The 24835-nt window shown below is 41.1% G+C and overlaps 1 protein-coding gene across 2 annotated transcripts in view; it reads left to right on the top strand.

Annotated features, from left to right (window-relative positions):
• Positions 1 to 24835, top strand: part of ank2b (ankyrin 2b, neuronal) — an 801710-nt gene that overhangs the window by 696968 nt on the left and 79907 nt on the right. For both annotated transcript variants that reach the window (XM_059988791.1, XM_059988792.1), the window contains exons 35-36: positions 4067 to 4099; positions 22654 to 22675. In XM_059988791.1, coding sequence (XP_059844774.1) covers positions 4067 to 4099; positions 22654 to 22675 — 55 coding nt within the window. The remainder of the gene's footprint in view (positions 1 to 4066; positions 4100 to 22653; positions 22676 to 24835) is intronic.

Below are 24835 nucleotides of genomic sequence, written 5' to 3'. Positions count from 1 at the left end.
CCGGAGATGAGGAAGAGTTTCTTTAGCCAGAGAGTGACGAATCTGTGAAATTTGTTGCCACAGGCAGCTGTGGAGGCCAAGTCTTTGTGTATATGTATATTTGATAGATTTTTGGTTGGTCACGGCAGGAAGGGATATGGGGAGAAGGCAACGGATTGGGGCTGTAAGGGAAAATGGATCAGCCATGATGAAATAGCAGAACAGACACAATGGGTGAAATAGCATAATTCTACTCCTATGCCTTATAATGTCTTATAAAACCATTGGACACACTAAGTCTACATCCCCCACTAGCAAGCTAGAGTCTAAATTCATTATTGATGTTTCCACATTATCTACTGTTAAAGACTTCAGTCCCATGGTTGTGAGGCATTGATCATGTGGATAGTCAGAGGCTTTTTCGCAGGGCTGAAATGGTTGCCACAAGAGGACAGAGGTTTAAGGTGCTGGGGAGCAGGTACAGAGGAGACATCAGGGGTAAGTTTTTTACTCAGACAGTGGTGAGTGCATGGAATGGGCTGCTGGCAACGGTGGTGGAGGCAGATAAGATAGAGTCCTGTATGAGGCTTTAAGATAGGTACATGGAGCTTAGTAAAATAGAGGGCTATAGGTAAGTCTAGTCATTTCTAAGGTAGGGACATGTTCGGCACAACTTTGTGGGCCGAAGGGCCTGTATTGTACTATAAGTTTTCTATGTTTCTATGTCTGATATTCCACATGACAAAAAAAACTAGTTTTTGTTATCTAAATTCTGCAGTTATAACTAGCTTGAGCTAATAGAAATGTAATATTTTTGGAACAAAGTATCAAAGACTGAATTTTGATCTGCTAGTGTCATTATGGGCAACTGACATATGAAATGCTTGGATGTCTTATTCCTGTAAGGAATATGATTTCAAAAATGAATGTTCTTTATTGACATGATAAAGTCAATAAACTTGTTTCAACGCAGCACTGGAATCCTAAGGGCTTTGTAGGTGTCTTTGATTGTCATGACTTTTCCCTTTCACATGGTACAGCACTGTTTGTAACTTCCATTGCTTTCTCTAATTTAGATCAACAGAATTTGCATGCCAGCCTTCAGTAGCTAAATTTCATCTTATTCCTTGTGGTATATATTTCGCTCTAAGTTGGAAGATAGAGATTTTTTTTCTCTACAAGGATAGTAGCCATATCGACATAAATTTCTTCCTTATCTAATCCTCCTAAATTTCATCTTCTACCCCTTGTTTCCTTTGCATTTTCTGCTGAATTAATCCCCGTTGTAAAATGGCAGGACTCTGAAATCTGATTCTGGGAGAGTCAAGGACTACATGTGATCCTGGCATGTATCACAATACTGCAGACATTTTCTGTTGTGTTCTCTTTGTTCCCTTTTAAACAACACAACTTCCTTAATGTGTTTGCTCTTCCTGTACCAACAATGGGTGCAAAGAAGGCAGACTTTTAACCTGACTCTTTGTGCTTAAAGTAGATCTACTCACCTTAAATGAACGTATTGATGTAGAATTAGTTTAAATGGGACAAATTCTTTTGCTGACGCAAATTATCAAGGTAAAGGTGAAAATTATAACCACCTGACTAATTGAAATATAGAGGTATAGAGCCTTGATGAACATAATTTCCAAAATCTTCGAGCATTGTCTCATGAAATAGTCTCTTTGAAAATCCAACAAAAAATACACACTACATCATGTGTAAAGCAAATCCACCGCCACCCCCCCCCCCCCCAACACACACACCATTGAGCACATCTAAATGAAATGTTGTGGCAGGAAAGTAGCATCCATCATCAAGGACCTCCTACAGCCAGGATGTGCTGTGCACTTGCTGTTACCATCAAGAAACCTCATGACTCGCACTACCTAGTTCAGCAATAATTACTACCCCTCAACCATCAGGCTCTTCAACAAAAGGGGATAATTTCACTCATAGAAATGTTCCCATAACCTATGGACTCTTCATCACATGTTCTCAATATATTTTTATCATTATTATTTCTTTCTTTCTGTATTTACATAGTTTGTTGACTCTTGTTGAATTTGTTGAACTCCAAAGTTGGTACAGTCTTTTATTCTATTTTGGATTTATTGAGTATGCCCACAAGAAAATTAATTTCAGGGCGTATATGATGACATATATGTACTTTGACAATAAATTTACTTTGAACTTTGAATTCTGATAAGTTGCCCATGATAGTAAATTGGGTGAGCAAATATTGAAGTATCATTTGACAGGTATTTTATGTTTCTCCATTGTATTCACCTGAGAGAACAAACATATAGTGACTATGCCAAATCATCACTGGTGCAGCCAGTTGGTTTCAGAAGTCACATAATTAGTTAAATGGAGATCTGATTTTGGAGACTAGTGTGCAGTCAAGGTGTTTCAATGGATTGTAGTAAAAATACACCTTTAACTGGAAGATCCAACTGCTGGTGAGTTAGTATCCTGGCAAAAAAAAAACACCATGAAGACAAAAGAACATTCCAAGCAACTCCACAAAAAGCTTATTGAAAAGTGCAAGTCAGGAGATGGATACAATTAAATATCCAAGTCATTGAATATCCCTTTGCGTACATTTCAGTCAATCATCAAGAAATGGATAAAAAATAGTAGGGAACCCACTAAGAAACTGAACTCTGGAGGAGTTACAAGCTTCAGTTGCTGAGATGGAAGAGACTACGCATACAACTATTGCCTGGGTGTCTCACCAGTCACAGCTTTATGGGAGACTGGCAACAAGAAAGCCTGTATTGGTAAACAACTCACGTGAAATCTTAGGAGATGTGTGAGAGACTCTGAAGTCAGCTGGAAAAGATTCTATAGTTGGCTGAAACCAAAATTAAGCTTTTAGGCCATCAGACTAAATGCTGTGTTCAAACACTGCACATCATCAAAAACACCCCATCCCTATCATGAAGCATGTTGGTGGCTGCATCATGCTGTGGGAATGCTTTACTGCAGCAGGCCCTGGAAGGCTTGTGAAAGTAGAGAGTCAAATTAATGCACCAATTTACATGGAAATCCAGAGAAAACCCTAATGCAGTCTTTCAAAGAACCTGTGATTTGGGAGAAGATTTGTTTTCCAGCAAGACAATCACCCCAAGCATAAAGCATAATGTCCTGGAGTGGCCAAGTCAAAGTCCAGACCACAGTCCAATTGAGAATTTGTGGCTGGACTTGAAAAGGGCTGTTCACTCACGATCCCCTTACAAACTGACAGAGCTTGAGCAGTTCTCTGAAGAAGAATGGGGAAAAATTGCAGTATCCAGATGTGCAAAGTTGATAGAGACCTATTCACACAGACTCAAGGCTGTAGTTGCTGCCAAAGGTGCATCTACTAAATACTAACTTGAAGGGGATGAATACTTATTCAATTAAATAATTTTTGTTTAATAACTGCAATTAATTTAGTTCACTTTGTAGAGACCTGTTTTCACTTTGACACAAAAGAGTCTTTTTCTGCTAATCAGTGTCAAAATAAGCCAAATTAAGTCCATTGTGATTCAATGTTATAAGCCAATAAACATGAAAACTTCCAAAGGGAGTGAATACCTTTTATAGGCACTGTATCTTGGTTTTGTGCAAAGAATTAAAATACACCATCTCCAAAAATGCATATGAACTGTAAATAACTCTATGGTAATCAGAAAGCAAAACCTTGACATAATCAGGTTTGATCATTGACACTAACTATTGATGAGGTGTTTTAATTCCTTCTGGGTTGCCTGATCTATTTCTCCACTTTCATTCTTGAGAACAGTCTAGGCTTTTATACTAAACAATTCATTTTCTCTAACATTACTTTCATCCATATAGAACAGATTTAATCTTTCTGTATTCCTTTCTGAGATTAATACAGATGCTTGCTTTTGTGCTGTGCAATGGTCCTCTGGAATAACTTCTCATGCTGTGGAGCTGTCTCTCCTTAATGCTGTGCAGTGCTTCTCTGGAATATGCTGATGAGCTGTAACACTTTATTTCTGTTCTGCTGCAAAGCTCTGATTATTCCATGCTTTCCTCTTCTCTTTTTTTTTGCTTCTTGTCAACTTTGGATGGAAAGGAGTCAGATTCAGATCCGGAGCAAGAGGAAGAGGTAACTTTAGCAGTAGAATTCCTTTGCTATTTATCTATATGCTAACAAACCCTCAAATTGATTCTAATGTGCAGTTTTAATCATTTTACAAATGATGTCATTTTATCTCTCTTGAACTGAATTTTCTTGCTTGTGGTGTCTTTTCATTTGGAGATGAATTAGAATTCAGTTATCATGAAATAAATCCTGGGCCAGTTTCCTGGGCAATCCTGACAGCAACTGCATTAAAAAGGCAATAATCATTTCAGAAACCATGAGACCATTACATCAATACTTTCACTGTTTTCCTGTTCTCTCCTACAGGCATTGATTTACTGCAATGTAATTTGACTGACAGAGTCTCACCTGAGCATCCTATTCAAGCTGTTATTCAGTTGTAATCTTTCATTTGAATATCATAAACTATTCACAATCTTGTCCTTGTCAAATGCTCATACAGAATCACACTCAGAATCAAAAGCCTTCTTGAATTTATACTCTGCACCCTTAGATCAGTGAGGTCACTTGTAGTCCAGTCATGCTGAATCAGCTCAAAAATAGAAACTAATCATATGCTGTCCTTAATCTGAATAATTCAGTTAATCATTAGAAAGACAGGTTAAAAATATTTGATGAGCCAAGAAGGTCATTCTCAAATCCTACTGATGCATGCTATTTCTGTTTAAAAGCTTTTCTCAACAGCTTGATCTTCTGTAACATCCTTCAGCTGTGGAGTCTAAGTGACTAAAAGTTCTGTTCCAATATATTTTCTCTTCAGCACTTTGCAATTAAAAATCAAAAATGTCCGTCATTTAAAAAAAGTAGCTACCATTCCCTTCAATCTGGAACCTCAGTGTGATGTGAATAACTCTGATTTTTGTGCACATTACTGATGTGATTTTCTAATTCTCTCCTCATAGTTGACTGTTTAAAATTATCCCTAGTGTAAAATCAGCAGCAAAAGAATGAAGGAGGGGGTTTCTAGGCATACCCGAGAGAGCATGTTGCAGGCGTGCAGAGAAAAGCAAAAAGACTGATGGAACTGTCCTGCTAGAAACCTTCATGGATCCGATGAGCTGAATGGCCTCCCTATCTGCATTATAGGCAATAGACAGTAGGTGCAGGAGTAGGCTATTAGGCCCTTCGAGCCAGCTCTGTCATTCACTGTGATCATGGCTGATCATACACAATCAGTACCCCGTTCCTTCCCTCTCCCCATATCCCTTGATCCCTTGCATTGCTGTAAATAAGTAAGGCTTTTCTTTTGTGAGGAAGGTTTAGAATGGTGCCATTCATTGCCTCATTTTTGAGCATTGCAGAAGAATTTGGGCAGTATTGTTCTTGGACTACTATAGTTAGAAATTCTCAGACTCCTCTGCTTCCTTCTACAGTACCACTTAGGGAAGAAAATAAAGCATGTAAAATATTTACCTTTATTCTTTGTAGAGTCGGCCTCTCATACTGAACATATTTCACCTTCCCATTGATGTGCTGATGTTTCCAACCTCAGCTTGTTCAAATACTTTATGCAAAAGTGCTAAAGGCTTCTTGCAAACCTCTGAGTGAACCACAATTGTACTGTCTCCATTTTCTCCCTGTCCTTAAATATTAGTTATCCCTTCCCACCACCTCACATCACAACCCCATATCAAATCCCAAGTTGGTCTTGAAAACCTGTCAAAAGAGCATCCAACACTTGCCACACAGGTGACAAGACAAGAAAGCACATACTGTTTCTATGCCATTCTTTATACTCACTGCCACTCAGAATATCCATCTCTATTTTTTGCTCTACCCATCGCTCTAATTTAAAAGCATAGAAACATAGAAAACCAACAACACAATACAGTCCCTTCGGCCCACAAAACTGTGCCGAACATGACCTTACCTTAGAAATTACCTAGAGTTACCCAAAGCCCTCTAAGCTCCATGTACCTATCCAGGAGTCTCTTGTTACGAATTCCCGTAACTGGATCACTTACCAGCAAAGATAGAGAGGTCCGTTGAAGTCTGATGGTACTATTTTTAAAAATATTTATTGATAAAGGGGCACAAAAATAAGATTAATGCAAACATACAGATAATATACGTCATCAATACTAAATCTAAAGCGCAGGTATGATCATAACCAATAAAACGTAACTCTATCGTTGTCTAGGGGATAATGTATTGTCCGATGGAAATATAAAAGTCATTAGCTCGTTCAGGCTGCAGTGTTTTGGGTTTAAGAGAGGGAGGCGTTTAAACTTGCCCAAGTCTTTTATGATGCCAATCCGTTGAGTCAGGGGAGCGGGTTTCCCCGTTGTTAGCTAAAAAGCCGTTTTCCGTGGTTTCAGCCACCAATTCCAGCCACAGAATTGAACGCACGTGGCTTGGTTTCCGATGACCGTCTGCTGTTACGTGGTCGCTTAACGTTTCTTCTGGTGCGTCTGAGGGGTTGTTCCTACAGCCCCTCTTTTATTCTGACTCGCAGGGTCGTAGATGTCAATCAGGTTGGGGGTGATGCAATCTCTCCCTCAACCAGCCCACTTTGCCCGAGGGCATTCACGTAGCAGAGCATCTCAATCCACAAATCTGTCTCCAAGAGACAATGGCCATGTCCCGTAGCTTTACATCGCTATGGGGGGGGAGAAACGTGACATCCTGCACGTCTCCCCCTCATGTCTTGGGCCCCCTTTTGACTCAACCCAACAGTGATCTGGCGATTCTCACAAAGGAGGGGGCTACGGACGTAACACTCTTAAAAGAACCCATCATATCCACCTCCAGCACCATCGCCAGCAGCCCATTCCATGCACTTACCACTCTCTGTGTAAAAAAACTTACCCCTGATATCTCCCCTGTGCCTACTTCCAAGCAGCTTAAACTGTGCCCTCTCGTGCTGGCCATTTCAGCCCTGGGAAAAAGCCTCTGACACAATCAATGCATCTCATCATCTTATACACCTCTATCAGGTTACCTCTCATCCTCTGTCACTCCAAGGAAAAAAGGCTGAGTTTATTCAACCTGTTCTCATAAGGCATGCTTCCCAGTCCAGACAACATCCTTGTAAACCTCCTCAGCACCCTTTCTATAGTTTCCACATCCTTCCTGTAGTAAGGTGACCAGAATTGAGCCAAGTACTCCAAGTGGGGTCTGACCAGGGTCCTATATAGCTACAACATTACCTCTCGGCTCCTAAACTCAATTCCACAATTGATGAAGGCTAAAGCACCATACGCCTTCTTAACCACAGAGTCAACCTGTGCAGCTGCTTTGAGTGTCCTATGGACTTGGACCCCAAGATCCCTCTGATCCTCCACACTGCCATGAGTCTTACTATGAATACTATATTCTCTCATCATATTTGACCTACCAAAATGAACCACCTCACACTTATCTGGGTTGAACTCATCTGCCACTTCTCAGCCCAGTTTTGAATCTTATCAATGTCCCGCTGTAACCTCTGACAGCCCTCCACACTATCCACAACACCCCCAACCTTTGTGTCATCAGCGAACTTACTCCACTTCCTCATCCAGGTCATTTATAAAAATCACTAAGAGAAGGGGTCCCAGAACAGATCCCTGAGGCACACCACTGTTCACTGACCTCCATGCAGAATATAACCCATCTACAACCACTCTTTGTTTAACTCCAGACTTTGTTTTCACATGTACCTGTTCAATTTGCTAGTGAACTCTGATCTTGGATTGTATCAAGCTAGGAGTCACAGAGTAATGCAGCTTGGAATCAGCCACTTTGGTCCCAGTGTCTGTGCCAACCAGCCCACCAAGCTAATATTTTGCCCAAGTGCTGTCCCAACCAGGGTGCCCACCAAGCTAATCCAATTTGCCAGCGTTTGGTCCTATCCCTCTAGCTGTCTTTTTACTGTTATTGTTATCATCTCCACCACTTTCTCTGACAGCTTGTTCCATTTATTCATCACCCTCTGTGTAAAGTAATTGCCGTTGTACCATAAATCTACCCCCACTAGTTTTTAGTTCCCCTTCTCTATGTGTGTTCGCCCTATCTATATATCCCTCAGGATTTTTTTACCTTTCTATAAGGTCTCCCTCAGTCTTGAACCTCTTCCTACAACTTGAGCCCTCAAGTCCTAGAAGCAAGATCATAAATGTCTAGTGTACTCTTTCCAGTTTAAAAATATAAGAACATAAGAAGTAGGACAAGAGTAGGCCATCTGGCCCATCGAGCCTGCCCCACCATTCAATAAGGTCACCCTAAATTCCCCTACTATGCAAAAATCTATCCAACCTTATCTTAATTATATTTACTGAGGTAGCCTCCACTGTTTCATTGGGCAGAGAATTCCACGGATTCACCATTCTTTGGGAAAAGCAGTTCCTCCTCATCATCTCTGTCCTAAATTTATTCCTCCGTATCTTGAGGCTATGTCCCCTAGTTCTAGTCTCACCTATCAGTGGAAACAACAGTGCCTCTATCTTATCTTTCCCTTTCATAATTTTATATGTTTCTATAAGATCTCCTCTCAGTCTTCAGAATTCTAGCAAGTACAGTCCCAGGTGACTCAATCCCTCCTCATAGTCTAACCCCTCATCTCTGGAATTGACCCTGGGAACCCCCTCTGCACTGCCTCCTTCCTCAAGTAAGGAGACCAGAACTGCACACAGTACTCCAGGTGTGGCTTCACCAGTACCTTGTATAATTGCAGCACAACCTCCCTGCTCATAAATTCAATCCCCCTAACAATGAAGGCAAACATTCCTACTGCACCTGCAAACCAACCTTTTGTGATTCGTGCACAAGCACTTCTAATTCTCTCTGCACAGCAGCATGCTGCAATCTTTTTTTACCATTTAAATAATAACCTGCTCTTTCATTTTTCCTTCCAAAGTGGATGACTTCGCACTTACTAGCATTGTACTCCATCTGCCAGGCTTGCCCACTCACTTAACCTATCTATATCTCTCTGCAGACTCTCCATATCTTCTGTACAATTTATTTATCCACTCAATTTAGTATCATCAGCAAACTTAGATACACTACACTCGGTTCCTCTTCCAGATCATTAATGTACATTGTGAACAGTTGCGGACCCCCTACACCACTGATTGCCAACCAGAGTAACACCCAAGTATCCCAACTCTCTGCTTTCTACTGGTTAACCAAAGCTCTATCCATGCTAATACATCACCCCTAACACTATGCATCCTTATCTTATGGATAAGTCTTTTATGTGGCACCTTATCAAATGCCTTCTGGAAATCCCAAGTCAATAATGTCCATCTGTTCCCCTCCATCCACTGCTCTCATTATATCCTCAAAGAACTCCAGTAAGTTTCTCAAACAGGACCTGCCTTTGCTGAATCCACACTGCGTCTGCCTGACGGATCCATTTCTTTCCAGATGCATTACTATTTCTTCTTTAATAATAGCTTCAAGCATTTTCCTAACTACAGATGTTAAACTAACTGGCCTGTAGCTACCTGCCTTTTGCCTACATCCCTTTTTGGACAGTAGTGTGACATTCGCCATCTTCCAATCTGCTGAGACCTGCCCAGAGTCCAGACAATTTTAGAAAATCATCACCAAAGCCTCGACTATAACTTATGCCATTTCTTTCAGTACCCTGGGGTGCATTCCATCAGAACCAGGGAACTTTTCTTTCTTCAGGCCCACAAGTTTGCTCAGCACTACCTCTTTAGTGATAGCTATTGTATCAAAGGTTTCAAAGGAACATTTAATGTCGGAGAAATGTATACAATATACATCTTAAAATTAATTTCTTCGCAACTATCCAAGAAAACAGAAGAATGCCCCAAAGAATGAATGAGAGTTAAGTGTTAGAACTCCAAAGCCCTCCTCCAATTCCCCATCCTAAGCGTAAGCCGCAACAAAGCAACAATTCACCACCCCTCCCACCACCAGCAATAAAAAATTAAGGCCTTCACCTCTCACCAGATCCGTATCATCTCTCTTCAGCATGTTAGATGTGTCCTGCACTGTGAAGACCAATACAAAATCAAAGCTTCAGACATTTCCTCATTATCCAATATCAATTCTCCCTTCTTGTCCTCCAAAGGACCTGTGTTCACTTTAGCCACCCTTTTCTGCTTTATATCATTACATAAACTTTTACTATCTGTTGTAATATAGAACATAGAACACTACGCCACAGTACAGGCCCTTCAGCCCTCCATGTTGTGCCGACCCATATAATCCTTAAAAAAAAGTACTAAACCCACACTACTCCATAACCCTCCATTTTTCTTTCATTCACGTGCTTGTCCAAGAGGCTCTTAAATGCCCCTAATGTTTTAGCCTCCACCACCATCCCTGGCAAGTCATTCCAGGCACTCACAACCCTCTGTGTAAAAAACTTACCCCAATGTCTCCCATAAACTTCCCTCACTTAATTTTGTACATATGCCCTCTGGTGTTTGCTATTGGTGCCCTGGGAAACACGTACTGACTATCCACCCTATCTATGCCTCTCATAATCTTGTAGACCTCTATCAAGTCCCCTCTCATTCTTCTACGCTCCAAAGAGAAAAGTCCCAGCTCTGCTAACCTTGCTTCATATGATTTGTTCTCCAATCCAGGCAACATCCTGGTAAAAATATCTTGTGTAATTTTATTTTCATAATCTAGCTTCCCTTTCTTTATTGCCCGCTTAGTGGTTCTTTGTTGCTTTTTAAAGTTTTCCCAATCTTCTAGGTTCCCACTACTGTTGGTGACATTATATGCATGAGCTTTTAGTTTGATGCCTTCCTTTGTTTCCTTAGATATCTGAGGCTGGCTCTTACTGTCCTTGCTTTTAACTAGAATATATTTTTGTTGAGCATCATAAAAATCTCTTTGAAATAATTCTTCCACTGTTCCTCAACTGTCCCACCATATAGCCTGTGTTCCTAGTCCACCCTATCCAACTCATCACTCATCCTGTTGCAATCTCCATTGTTTAGATCAAATTATTGCACCTTACATTTATATGAGAAACTCAGTCATATTGTGATCACTCTTTCCAAGATGATCCCTAACTCCAAGATCACTAATTTTACCTGTCTCGTTGCACAGAACCAATCTATGATAGCATGTTCCCTTGTAGTTTCAGTAACATGCTGTTCAAGAAAGCTAACACATATGCATTCTATGAAGTCCTCGTCAAGACTGTGGTGACCATCTTGATTCATTCAATCTATGTGATTAAAGTCCCCCATGATAATTTCTGTTCCATTCTTACAGGCCTCAGATATTTCTCAGATTGTTGCCTGGGCCTCTGTAATGTCATTATTTGGTGGCATATAGACAACTGCCACCAGTGATTTTTTTCCCCCTTTGCTATTCCTAATCTTGATCCAGATGGTTAAACATTCTGTTCCTTAGATCTTATATCATCTCTCACTATCTCATCCTTAATTAAGAGCACTACCTCACTTCCCTTACCTTCCTGCCTATCCTTCCGAATTACTGGATATCCTTGGATATTTAATTCTCAATCCTTTCCACCCTGCAACCACGTTCCAGTAATGGCCAGTAAATCATACCCCTTTATACTGATTTTTGTCACAAGTTCACTGACCTTGTTATGTCTTTCCTTCCCACTTTTTGCTTTCTGCAGGGATCACTCCCTATACAACTCTCTCATCTATTTGTCCCTCTCCACTGATTTCCCTTCCTGGAATTTATCATTGCAAGCAGAGCAAGTGCTACACCTGCACCTATACCTACTCCCTCACTACCATTCAGGGCCCTAAACAGTCCTTCCAGGTGGGACAACACTTCACCTGTGAGTCTGTTCGGGGCATTTACTGTGTTTGGTGCTCCAGGTGTGGCCTCTTGTATATAAGACCATAAGACACAGGAGCAGAATTAGGCCTTCTGGCCCATTAAGTCTGCTCTGCCATTCAATCATGTCTGATCTTTTTTTCTATCTCCTCTTCAACCCCAGTTCCCGGCCTTCTTCCCATAACCTTTGCTGCCATATCCAATCAAGAACTTATCAATCTCTACCTTAAATACACCCATGACCTGGCTGCCACAGCTGCATAGAACATAGAGTAGTACAGCACGGTACAGGCCCTTCGGCCCACAATGTTCTGTGGCAATAAATTCCACAAATTCACCACCCTTCGGCTAAAAAAAATTCTCCACATCTCTGTTTTGAAAGGGCACCTCTCTATCCTGAGTCTGTGCCCTCTTGTCCTAAACAAGATGTCTTTCTACATCTACTCTGTCTTAGCCTTTGAACATTCGAAAGGTTTCAATGTTATTCCCTTTCATCCTGAATTCCAGTGAGCCATCAAACATTCCTCGTATGATAACCCTTTCATCTCTGGAATCATCTTTGTGAACCTCCTCTGGACCCTCCAATGCCAGCACACCTTTTCTAAGATGAGAGGTCCAAAACTGTTCACCATACTCAAGGTGAGGCCTCACCAGTGCCGTATACAGCCTCTGCATCACATCCTTGCTCTTGTATTCTAGATCGCTTGAAATGAATGCTAACATGGGATTTGCCTTCATCACCACCAACTCAGCATGCAAGTTAACCTTCAGGGTGTTCTGCACAAGGACTCGCAAGCCCCTCTGCATCTCAGATTCCTGTATTTTCTCCCTGTTTAGAAAATAGTCTGCAAATTTATTTCTACCACCAAAGTGCATGATAATGTATTTTCCAACGTTGTATTTCATTTGCCACTTTCTTACCCATTCTCCGAATCTGTTTAAGTTCTTCTGCATCCTACCTGTTTCCTCAATACTACCTGCACCTCCACCAATCTTTGTATCATCTGCAAACTTGGCAACAAAGCCATCTATTCCATCTTCTAAATCACTTACATACAGTATAAAAAGACCATTAGTCACTGGCAGCCAACCAGATAAAGGTCTTTTTATTCCCACTCTCTGCCTTCTACCAATCAGCCAATGCTCTAACCATGTTAGTAACTTTCATATAACTTTCATGGGCTCTTAACTTGGTAAGTAGCCTCATGTGTGACACCTTGTCAAAGGGCTTCTGGAAGTACAAATATGCAACATCACTGCATCCCCTTTATCTTACTTGTAATCTCCTCAAAGAATTCCAACAGGTTCATCAGGCAGGATTTTCCCTGAAGGAAACCATGCTGACTTTGTACAAACTTGTCCTGTGTTACCAAGTACTCCATCACCTCATCCTTAACAATTGACTCCAACATCTTCCTAACCGCTGAGGTCAGGTGAACTGTTCTATAACTTCCTTACTGCTGCCTTCCTCCTTTCTTAAAGAGTGGAGTCACATTTGCAATTTTCCAGTCCTGTGGCACTACGCCAGAGTCCAATGATGTTTGAAAGATAATTTCTAATGCCACCATAATCTCTAAGGTTACCTCTTTCGAAACCCTAGGGTGCAGTTCTTCTGGTCCGGGTGAGCACCTTTTTGAGCACCTTTTTTTTTGTAACAGTAACTGCACCCACTTCTGTTCCTTCACGCACTACATCAGGCATACTGCCAGTGTCTTCCACAGTGAAGACTGACACAAAATACTCATTTTTAGTCCATCAGCCATTTTCTGGTCCCCTGTTATTATTTCTCCTGCCACATTTTCCAGCAGTCCTATATCCACTCTCATTTCTCTTTTATTTTTAACATACTTTGAAAAAACTTTTACTATCCACTTTGATATTATTTACCAGCATGCTTTCATATTTCATCTTTTTACTTCTAATAATTCTTTTAGTTGTTCTCTGTAGGTTTTTATAAAACTTTCCTATCTTCCCACTAATTTTTGCTTTGTTGTGTGCACTTTCTTTTGCTTTTACAATCGCCTTGACTTCGCTTGTCAGCCACAGTTGACTATTTAACCATTTGAGTATTTCTTCATTCTTGGAATACACATATCCTGCACCTTCCTCATTTTTCCCTGAAACACACGTCATTGCTGCTCTGCTGACATCCCTGCCAGCAGCTCCTTGCAAATTACTTTGGCCAACTCCTCTCTCATCCCATTGTAATTTCCTTACTCCACTGAAATACTGCTACATCAGACTTTACTTTCTCCCTATCAGATTTCAAGTTTTACACAATCATCATTGTGTCCTAAGGGTTCTTTTACCTTAAGTTCCCTAATCGCCTCTGCTACATTACATAACACCCAATCCAGTATAGCTAATCCCCTGGTAGGCTCAACGACAAACTGCTCTAAAAAGCTATCTTTTAGGCATTCAACAAACCCACTCTCTTGAGATCCATTATGAACCTGATTTTCCCAATCGACCTGCATGTTAAAATCTCCCATGACTACCATAACTTTGCCTTTTTGACTCGCCTTTTCTATTTCCTGTTGTAACTTGTGCTCCACCTCCCTGTTGGGAGGCCTGTAATAACTGCCATCAACGTCCTTTTACCCTTTCAGTTTCTCAACTCAACCCACAAGGATTCAATATCTTCCGATTCTGTGTCACATCTTTCTACAGATTTGATGCCATTCTTTACTAGTAAAGCCACACCACCCCCTCTGCCTACCTTCCTGTCCCTCTGGTATAATGTGTAACCTTGGACATTCTGCTCCCAACTACAAACATCCTTCAGCCACGATTCAGTGATGGCCACAGTGTCATTCCTGGCAATCTGTAATAGTGCAGCAAGATCATCCACCTAATTTCATAAACTACACACATTTAGATACAACACCTTGAGTAATGTATTTGCTGTCCTTTCTGGCTCTGCATCCCTAATGATTTGATACTGAGCCTGTTGGCTACAACCTCGTCCCATCAGCTGGCTGCCCTTCCTGACAGTCTGACCGCATGCTATCTTTACTTTTTTGCCATCTATCTTTTCCTGAGTCCCTTCACTCTGGTTCCCAACCCTGCCCACGAAAATATTTTTGTACAGGCCATACATATTTTTGTCACTTCTGTACAGGCCATACCTCCCCCAGAAGAGATCCCAATGATCCAAGAACCTGAAGCCCTGTCCCTGCACCAGCTTCTCAGCCATGCAGTTATCTGCCAGATCATCTTGTTTCTACTCTCACTGGTGCGTGGCACAGGCAGCGATCCAGAAATTACTACCCTGGAGGTCCTGCTTCTCAGCTTTCTACCTAGCTCTCTAAATTCTCTTTTCAGAACCTCTTTGCTTTTCCTTCCTACGTCGTTGGTACCAATATGTTCCAAGACATCTGGCTGTCCCCTTCCCTCTCCAAAATGTTGTGGATGTGATCTGAGACATCCTTGATCCGGGCATTCGGGTGTCCCGTTCACATCCACAGAATCTCCTGTCTGTTCCCCTCACTATTGAGTCCCCTATCACTAATGATCCCTTCTCTCTCTTTCCCTTCTGCACCACGGACCCACGCTCAGTGCCTGTAACCCGGTCCCATGGCGTTCTCCCAGGAGGTCAGCCCCACAAAAGTATCCAAAGCAGTATATTTGCTTTTGAGGGGAATGGCCGCAGCAGAGCTCTGCTCTAACTGCCTTTCTCCTGGTGGTTGTGACATTGGTGAGACTAGACGTAGCTTGGAGACCACTTCCACGAACATCTGCACTCCATCTGTCAGAAAAACCGAGATCTCCCAGTGGCCACCCATTTGAATTCCACTTCCCATTCCCATTCTCCATGGCCTCCTTCACTGTTGTGATGAGGCCACTCTTAGGATGGAGGAACAACAGGGTAGCCTCCAACTGATGGCATGAACATCGATTTCTCAAACTTCCAGTAATGACCCCTCCCACCTCCTTCACCATTTCCCATCCCCTCTCTCATCTTATCGCCTTGCCTGCCCATTGCCTCCCTCTGGTGCTCCTCCCACCCTTTATTCCTCTTCCATGGCCTTCTGTCTTTCACCAATCAACCCAGCTCTTTGCTTCATCCTGCCCCCTCCAGGTTTCACCGATCACCTGGTGGTTCTCCCCTCCCCCACCTTTCAACTCTACTCCTCAGCTTTTTTTCTCCAGTTCAGCTGAAGGGTTTTGGCCTAAAACGTCAGTTGAATTTTTTTTTCCATAGATGCTACCTGTCTTGCTGAGTTCCTCCAGCATTTTGTGTGTGTTGCTCGGATTTCCTGCATCTGTAGATTTGTTTTTGTTTGTTACAAATACTACAGGCATTCAGATAAAGTGTCCTTACACTCACTGTAGCTCTAAAATCTGGTAATCTTTGTCTCTTATGCACTTGACTTTTCTGCACTCCACCCTTACTTTTCTCTTTTTAACTTTGTCCACACTTCTCCACTCTGTTGAACCCACCCCCATGCTATTTAGTTTAAAGCCTTATCCACAACCCTAGTTATGTCATTCACCAGGATCCAGGCCCCATCACAGTTCAGGTGGACCCCATCCCAATGGAGCAGCTCCCTCCTTCCCCAATACTGCTGCCAATTTCTTATGAATCCAAAGCCATTTCTCCCACACCAATCCTTGAGCCACATATTTAGCTACCTAATCTTCTTCACCCTGTGCCAATGTGCATGTGGCTCTGATCATAATCCAGAGATTACCACCTTTTTGGTTCTGCTTTTTAATTTAGTCCTTTGCTGCTCAAATTCCCTCAGCAGAGCCTCTTTCCTCATTCTACCTATGCCGTTGGTACCCACATGGACCACGATAATTGGATCTTCCCCTCCCACTGCAAATTCCTTTGCGGGTCAGATAAGGTGTTCCACTCCCAGGCACCAGGCAGACAACAAAGCCTTTGGTATAATGTATCCTCACGACAGAGAACTCTGTCTATTCCCCAGACTATACTATCCCCAATTACCACTACATTTCTCTCCCCCCTCATGAATCGCTCCCTGAAATACAGTGCCACAGTTAGGTTGCTCATCCTTTCTACAGCCCCACTCTCATCTACACGGGGAGCAAGAAGTATTATGTCTTTCCAATAACAAGGTGATTAAAACTGTACACAGTAGTCCAGCTGCAGTCTAATCAACATATTGTACAACTGCAACTTAACAGTCCAGCTCCTGTACTCAGTGCCCTTTCTGAAGAAAGCCAACATGCCAAACACCTTCCTCGCCACTCTTGAAAAACTGTGACTTCACTGAAAGTGAAGTATGCACTTTTATTCCTTGTTCCTTCTGTTTTAAGTTACTCTCCAGGTCCCAACCATTCACTAACAGACTCAATCTCCTGCCTTTAGAGATGTTCTGCCTCGGGGTATATTCCTTCATGCCCTGGCTTAACAAGAACCTGTGCCTTAAATATATCCAATAACTTGGCATCCACATCTGCCTACAACAATGAATTTCACAGATTCATCACTCTCCGGCTAAAGAAATTTCTCTCCATCTCCATTCTAAAAGGCCACCCCTCTATTCTGAGTCTGTATCCTCAGGTTTTGGCAAACAGCTTCTCCAGATCCACTCTATTGAGGCATTTCAGCATTTTATAGATTTCATTCTTCTGAATTCCAGTCAGTGCAGGTTCAAAGCCATCAAACACTCTTCATATGATAAAGCTTTCATTCCCAGAATCATCTTTGTGAACCTCCTTTAAACCTTCTCCAATGTAAGAACACCCTTTCTTAGATAAGGGGCCAAAACTGCTCACAGTTCTCCATGAGGCTTCACTGGTGCTTTATTGGTGCCAGGCAGAATCTATGGAAAAGTGTGAACAGTCAACATTTTGGATCTCAGCTCACTTTTTTCCATAGATGCTGCCCAGCCTGCTGAGTTCCTCCAGCACTTTATGTGTTGCTCGGATTTCCAGCAACAGCAGATTTTCTCTTGTTTGTGACTCAGCATTACATTCTTGCTTTTATATTCTAGTCCTCTTGAAATGAATGTTAATAATGTTTGTCTTCCTCACCACTGACTCAACCTGGAAATGAACCTTTAGGGAATCCTGCACAAGGTTTCCCTAATCCCTTTGCATCTCAAATTTTTGAATTTTCTCTCCATTTAGAATATAGTCAACCCTTTTATTTCTTCTACTGAAGTGCATGACCATACAATTTTCGATGCTATATTCCATCTGCCACTTCTTTAACTATTCTCATAATCTGTTTTAGTTCATCTGTACCTTCTCTACTTCCTCAAAACTACCTGCTCCTCCACTTACCTTCATATTGTCTACAAACTTGACCAGAAAGCCATTAATTCTGACATCGGAGTTATTGGCAAATAACGTAAAAAAGAAGCATTCCAACACAGATCTCTGTGGAACACCAACGGTCACCAACAGCCAGAAAAGGCTCCCTTCACTCCCACTCTTTCCCTCCTGACAATCAGCCACTGTTTTATCCATGCTTGTATCTTTCCTGTAAAACCATGGGCTTTTAACTTGTTAAGCAGTCTCATGTGTGGCACCTTGTCAAAGGCCTTCTGAAAATCCCAGTAAACAACATCAGACGATCTCCTTTGTCTATCCTGCTTGTTATTTCTTCAAAGAATTGCAACAGATTTGTCAGGCAAGATTTTCCCTTGAGGAAAACATATTGACTACAGCCTATGTGCCTCCAAGTACCCTGAAACCACATCCTTAAAAATCAACACCACATCTTCCCAACCAGTGAAGTCAGAACTGGCCTACAATTTCTTTCCTTCTGCCTCTCTTCCTTCTTGAAGAGTGGAGTAACATTTGCAATTTTCTATGCCCTGGGAACCATGCCAGAATCAATTGATTCTTGAAAGATTATTACTAATGCTTCCACAAACTCTTCAGCCACTTCTTTCAGAAGTCTGGGCTATAGATCATCTGGTCTTGGTGACTTACCTTTCTGTTTCCCAATAACTTTCTTCCTAGTTGTGGTAACTTCATACACTTCATGTCCCTTGTCATCTGGAACTGACACCTGCTGGTGTCTACCACAGTGAAGACTGAGATGCTAAATACTTATTCAGTTCATTTGTCATTTCATTATCTACCTCTCCAGCATCTTTTTCCGGTGATCTGATATCCACTCTCACTTCTCTTTTATACTTCATGTAGCTGAAGAAACTTTTGGTATGCTCTTTATTGGCTAGCTTACTTTCATATTTCATCCTTATCTTCTTTTTAACCTTTTTAGTTGCCTTCTGTCGATTTTTAAAAGCTTTCCAGTCCTCTAATTTCTCATTAATTTTTGCTTTATTATATGCCCTCTCTGGCTTTTAAGTTGGCTTTGATTTCTCTTGTTAACCACAGTTATGTCATCTTTCCTTTAGGATACTTCTTCATCTTTGTATATATGTATATAACCTGTGCTTTCCAACTGCTTCCATAAATTCCTAATGCCTTAATCCCTGCTAGTGTTGTTCTCCTATCAATTTAGGCCAGCTCCTCTCTCATGCCTCTGTAATTCCCTTTACTCCACTGTAGTACTTATACACTAGATTTTAGAATCTCCTCAAATTGCAGGGTGAATTCTATCATATTATGATCACTTGCCCCAAGGGTAAATTGATTCTGTGGTGACTTGAATGAATGCTAACTTCGCACTTGCCTTCCTTAGCACAGATTCAACCTGCAATTTAACCTTTAGGGAACTCTACACAAGGACTCCCAAGTTCTTTTGTACCTCAGATTTGTGCATTTTCTCTCCATTTAGAAAAAAGTCAATCCTTTCTTCTACCAAAGTGTATGACCATACGCTTCCCAACCTGTATTCCATCTGCCACTTTGCCCATTCTCCTAGTCTGTCCTGGTCCTCCTGTAGCCACTCTACTTCCTCAAAACCACCTGCCTCTCTATCTGTCTTCATGTCGCCTGCAAACTTTGCAAAAATCCATCAATTCCATCATCTAAATCATTGACATATAACATAAAAAGAATCGGTCCCAGCACAAACCCCTGTGGAACACCACTAGTCACTGGCAGCCACTCAGGAAAGGCTCTCTTTATTCCCACTCTTCCCCCTGCCAACCAACCACTGTTTTGTCCATGTTAGGGTCTTTCCATAATACCTTAGGCTTGTACTTTGTTAAACAGTCTCATGTGTGGCACCTTGTGAAGGGCCTTCTGAAAATCCAAGTACACAACATCAACTGATTCTCCTTTGTCTATCCTGCTTGTTGCTTCTTCAAAGAATACCAGCAGATTTGTCAGGCAAGATTTTCCCTTGAGGAAACCATTTACTACAGCCTATTTTATCCAATTACCCTGAGAACTCATCCTTAGCAATCAACTCCAACATCTTCCCAACCACTGAGGTCAGACTAACTGGTCTATAGTATCCTTTCTTCTACCTCTCTCCCGTTTTGAAAAATGGAGTGACATTTGCAATTTTCCAGTCTTCTGGAACCATCTAGTGATTCTTGAAAAACTAATGCCTCCACAATCTCTTTGGCAACCTCTTTCAGAACCCTGGGCTGTACACCATTGGTCTAGGTGACTTGCCTACTTTTAGACCTTTCAGTTTCACAAGACCCTTCTCTCTAGTAATGGTAACTTCACACACCTCATGACCCATGACACCTGGAACATCCACCATACTGCTAGTGTATCTTTATGTATTATATATTAATATTACTGGATTTCTTTCTTTTGTGTTCCATCTTTATCTTTGAAATCTTCCTAATCTTCTAATTTCCCAGTAACTTCTGCTCTAGTATATGTCCTCTCTTTGGCTTTCATGCTGGCTTTGACTTTTCTTGTAAGCCACAGTTGTGTCATCTTTCTTTTAGAATATTACTTCTTCTTTAGGATGTCTATATCCTGTGCCATTCATATTGGTTCCAGAAATTCCAGCCTTAGCTGCTGTGCTGTCACCTTCACCCATGTACTTTTTCAGTCAACTCCTCTCTCAAGCCTTTATTCCCTTTATTCCACTGTAATACTGATACATCTGATTTTAGCTTCTCCTTCTCAATTTTCAGGATGAATTTGAGAATATTATGATCACATTCCCCCCCCCCCCCGGGTTATTTTACCTTAAGTCCACTAACCAATTCCAGTTCAGTGCACAACACCCCATCCAGAATAACTGATCCCCTGGTGGGCTCAACTACGAACTGCTCTAAAAATCTATTTTTAGGCGCTCTAGCAATTCCCCCTCATAGATTCCAGAACCAATCTGGTTTTCCCAGTCTACCTGCATATTGAAATCCCCCATGACTTTTGCAATATTGCCCTTGTGGCATGCATTTTCTATCTATCTCCCATTGTACTTTGTAGACCACATCATATTATTGTTTGGCACTCTATACACAACTCCCATAATGGCCTTTTTACCCTGGCAGTTCTTTAGCTCTATCCACTATGATTCAACACCTTCCGACCCTGTGTCACCTCTTTCTAATAATTGGATTTCATTGTTTGCCAACAGAGCAACTTGTACCTTCCTGCCTGTCCCTTTGATACAATCTGTATCCTTGGACATAAAGCTGTCAGCTATAATCTTCTTTCAGCTATGATTAAGTGATGTCCACAACACCATACCTGTCAATCCGCGATTCTGCTACAAGTTCATCTACCTTATTCCATATAATGCATTCAGCCCTGTATTCGCCTTTTTGGATTTTGTCTACCTTTTGCATTGCATCACATTCTATTGACTGCAATTTTGCCCAATCAACAGCCTCTCCTCACTACACATTGCCTCTGTTTGTAAACCAGCTACTACATCTTCAGCACTATCATCTGGCAACATCATCCATCAAAACAGACTATATTGTGGCTTTGTATTAATAGTTACATAACTGCTTAATTTTTAAATGATAAAATGTTGCTGCTGAGAAAATGTACTGGAAATATTATTTGTGTTATGCTATGCTATGTTGTGCGATTCTTGTTATCTGGTTTTAAATATATTATTTTACATGTGCCAAAAAGGTATACATCTATGTACAATAAAATTGACTGAAGTAATTCTCTGACATTGTCGATAATATTAGCCCTGAGCCACTGGAGGATGTGTTTTGCAGCATAAAGGTCACTGTACCTCAGTGCATCTGATTTGGCTTCCTCTACATTGGTGAGACTTATCATAAATTGGGGGACCACTTCATTGAACACCTCCGCTCCATCCACCAGAAGAGGAACTTCCTGGTGGTTAAACATTTTACTTCCAATTCCCATTCCCATTCTGATGTGCTGATCTATGGGCCTCCTCTTGGCACAAGAGGAGGCCACCTTGATGAAGTGGAGGAGCAACACCTAATCTTCCATCAGGGAGCCTCCAATCTGATGGCATGAATATTGATTCCTTCTGAAAAGATTTCCCCCAACCCCTTCTTCTATTCTGCACGCTGACCTTTTACCTCTTCTTACCTGCCTATGAATTCCCCCTGTTTCTTCTCTAGCCCTGCTTCACCTATCACCTTCCAGCTAGTCTCCTTTCCTTCTCCCCATCTTTTTATTCTGATATCTTCCTCCTTCCCTCTCAGTCCCTAAGAAGGGTCTTGACCTGAAACATAGCCTATTTATTCATTTTCAAAGATGCTGCCTGATCTGCTGACTTCCTCCAGCATTTTATGTGTGTTACTTTGAACTTTCAATTGTTTGGATCTTCCTTAATGGAGAAACATTGCCTCCATTCGATCAGGGACATCAGGGAATTTGTAATTTGAGGGATTGTGATTAAGGTGGCTTTGTTTTACCACTCCTTTTCCATTAAGTCATGCTAGCTATCCAAAACAAAACTGTTAAAAAGAAAAGACTGTTATTGATGAAGATCATTATGTATTTATTTTTCCTTTTATTATTTGCAGGTGACTGGAACTCAAGATAAATGTAAGAATAATTTCTGTGTGTACAACAAAGTTAATAATATCAGGAGAGTACATAATATTTAAAATAATTTAACAACCTGCTATTAATGCGTGTATATATATCAGTAATTATATTCATATTAATAATATTTAATAATTGTTTAACTGATTAAAGCACCAGTGTTTAACATATGCTTATATGGATTAATAACTGAATAATCATCTGAACATCCACTTTCCTTTAACATCCCTTATGGTCCTGCTGTGCCTGTGGCATTATCATGAAATTCTTTCTGTTTTTCACATTAAATCTGAAATTACATGCTCTTTGATGAGCAGAGGGCATGCCTATTCCATGTCTCACATGACATTTTGTTCAATTATCTTTTTGAAATGTTCCAACATCAGAATGGCATCTACTGTGGTGAAGTACAGTTGATATTTTCATACAAAAGACTAAAGCCAAAATTGAAATAGAAATATCTAACAACAACTTATAAATCACTTTGTTGGCATTCCTGGAGGTAAATTTATAGTACCTCAGACTATTAGACTATTATTACGAAAAAATATTTTCATTGTATTGCAGGGTTGCAGTTCTATTTTTTTTAAATTTCAGACACTAGTTCTGAAAATGTTTTGGTTTTGGGAAAAGCAAAACCACGCTGGTTATATGGAGCAAGAATGTGTCCAGGAAGCTTTCCTAAGTAATGCATCAATGACCTACTAGAGAGGGAGCAACACTCAACCTCCTCTTGAGAAACAAAGCAGGGCAGGTGTTTGATTGTCATTTAGGAAGCAACTTTGAGTCCATTGACAAGATTCTATTAGTTTGGTATGGAAAAATATTAGTAGGTATGGAAAAAAAGTAGAGTTGGCCCAAATAGTAAAGCCCTAAATTGAGGCAACACTAATTTTGATGGCTTTCAACATGATCTGGGAAAGATTAAGATAAAGGAACTTATAGCAAGTGGAGACTTTTTAAAAGAAAGCATGAATTCAGGACCAACATATTTCAGTGGGAGTGAAGGACAAGACTAATAGAATTAGGAAACCCTTGTTAACAAAGGATTTTGATGGTATGGTCAGGAAAAAGAACAAAATAAGGGAGGAGTGGGAAAGGGAATACTTGGCAAAAAAGTTAAAGGAAAATCCTAAAAGATTCTGTATTAATATCAAAAGAGTAACAAAGAAAAGAATAGGATAAGATGTGAGAGTATAGGACCAATCAAGTGTGACAGTGGGAAAGTGTGTATGGAACCAGAGGAGATAGCAGAGGTACTTAATGAACATTTTGCTTCAGTGTTCACTACGGAAAAGGATCTTGGCGATTGTAGGGTTGACTTACAGTGGACTGAAAAGCTTGAGCATGTAAATATTAAGAAGATGTGCTGGAGCTTTTGGAAAGCATCAAGTTAGATAAGTCACCGGGACTGGACGAGATGTACCCCAGGCTATTGTAGGAGGCAAGGGAGGAGATTGGTGAGCCACTGGCAATGATCTTTGCATCATCAGAGGGGACAGGAGAGGTTCTGGAGGATTGGAAGTTTGCAGATGTTGTTCCATTATTCAAGAAAGGGTGTAGTGATAGTCCAGGGAATTATAGACCAACGAGTCTTACTTCAGTGGTTGGTAAGTTGATGAAGAAATCCTGAGAAGCAGGATTTATGAACATTTTGGAGAGGCATAATATGACTAGGAATAGTCAGCATGGGTTTGTCAAAGGCAGATCATGCCTTATGAGTCTGATTGAATTTTCTGAGAATGTGACTAAACACACTGATGAAGGTAGAGCAGTAGATGTAGTGTGTATGGATTTCAGTAAGGCATTTGATAAGGTACCCCATGCGAGGCTTATTGAGAAAGTAAGGAGGCATGGGATCAAAGGGAGCCTTGCTTTGTGGATCCAGAAATGGCTTGCCCACAGAAGGCAAAGAGTGTTTGTAGATGGGTCATATTCAGCATGGAGGTCAGTGACCAGTGGTGCGCCTCAGAGATCTGTTCTAGGACCCCTTCTCTTCATGATTTTTATAAATGACATGGATGAGGAAGTGGAGGGATGGGTTAGTAAGTTTGCTGATGATACAAAGGTTGGAGGTGTTGTGGATAGTGTGGAGGGCTGTCAGAGGTTATAACATGACATTGATAGGATGCAAAGCTGGGCTGAGAAGTGGTAGATGGA

The sequence above is a fragment of the Hypanus sabinus genome, chromosome 14, assembly GCF_030144855.1.
Source record: "Hypanus sabinus isolate sHypSab1 chromosome 14, sHypSab1.hap1, whole genome shotgun sequence".
NCBI classification, from domain to species: domain Eukaryota; kingdom Metazoa; phylum Chordata; class Chondrichthyes; order Myliobatiformes; family Dasyatidae; genus Hypanus; species Hypanus sabinus.
Note: the sequence above shows the minus strand (reverse complement) of the source record. Positions and strands in the feature narration are given on the sequence as shown.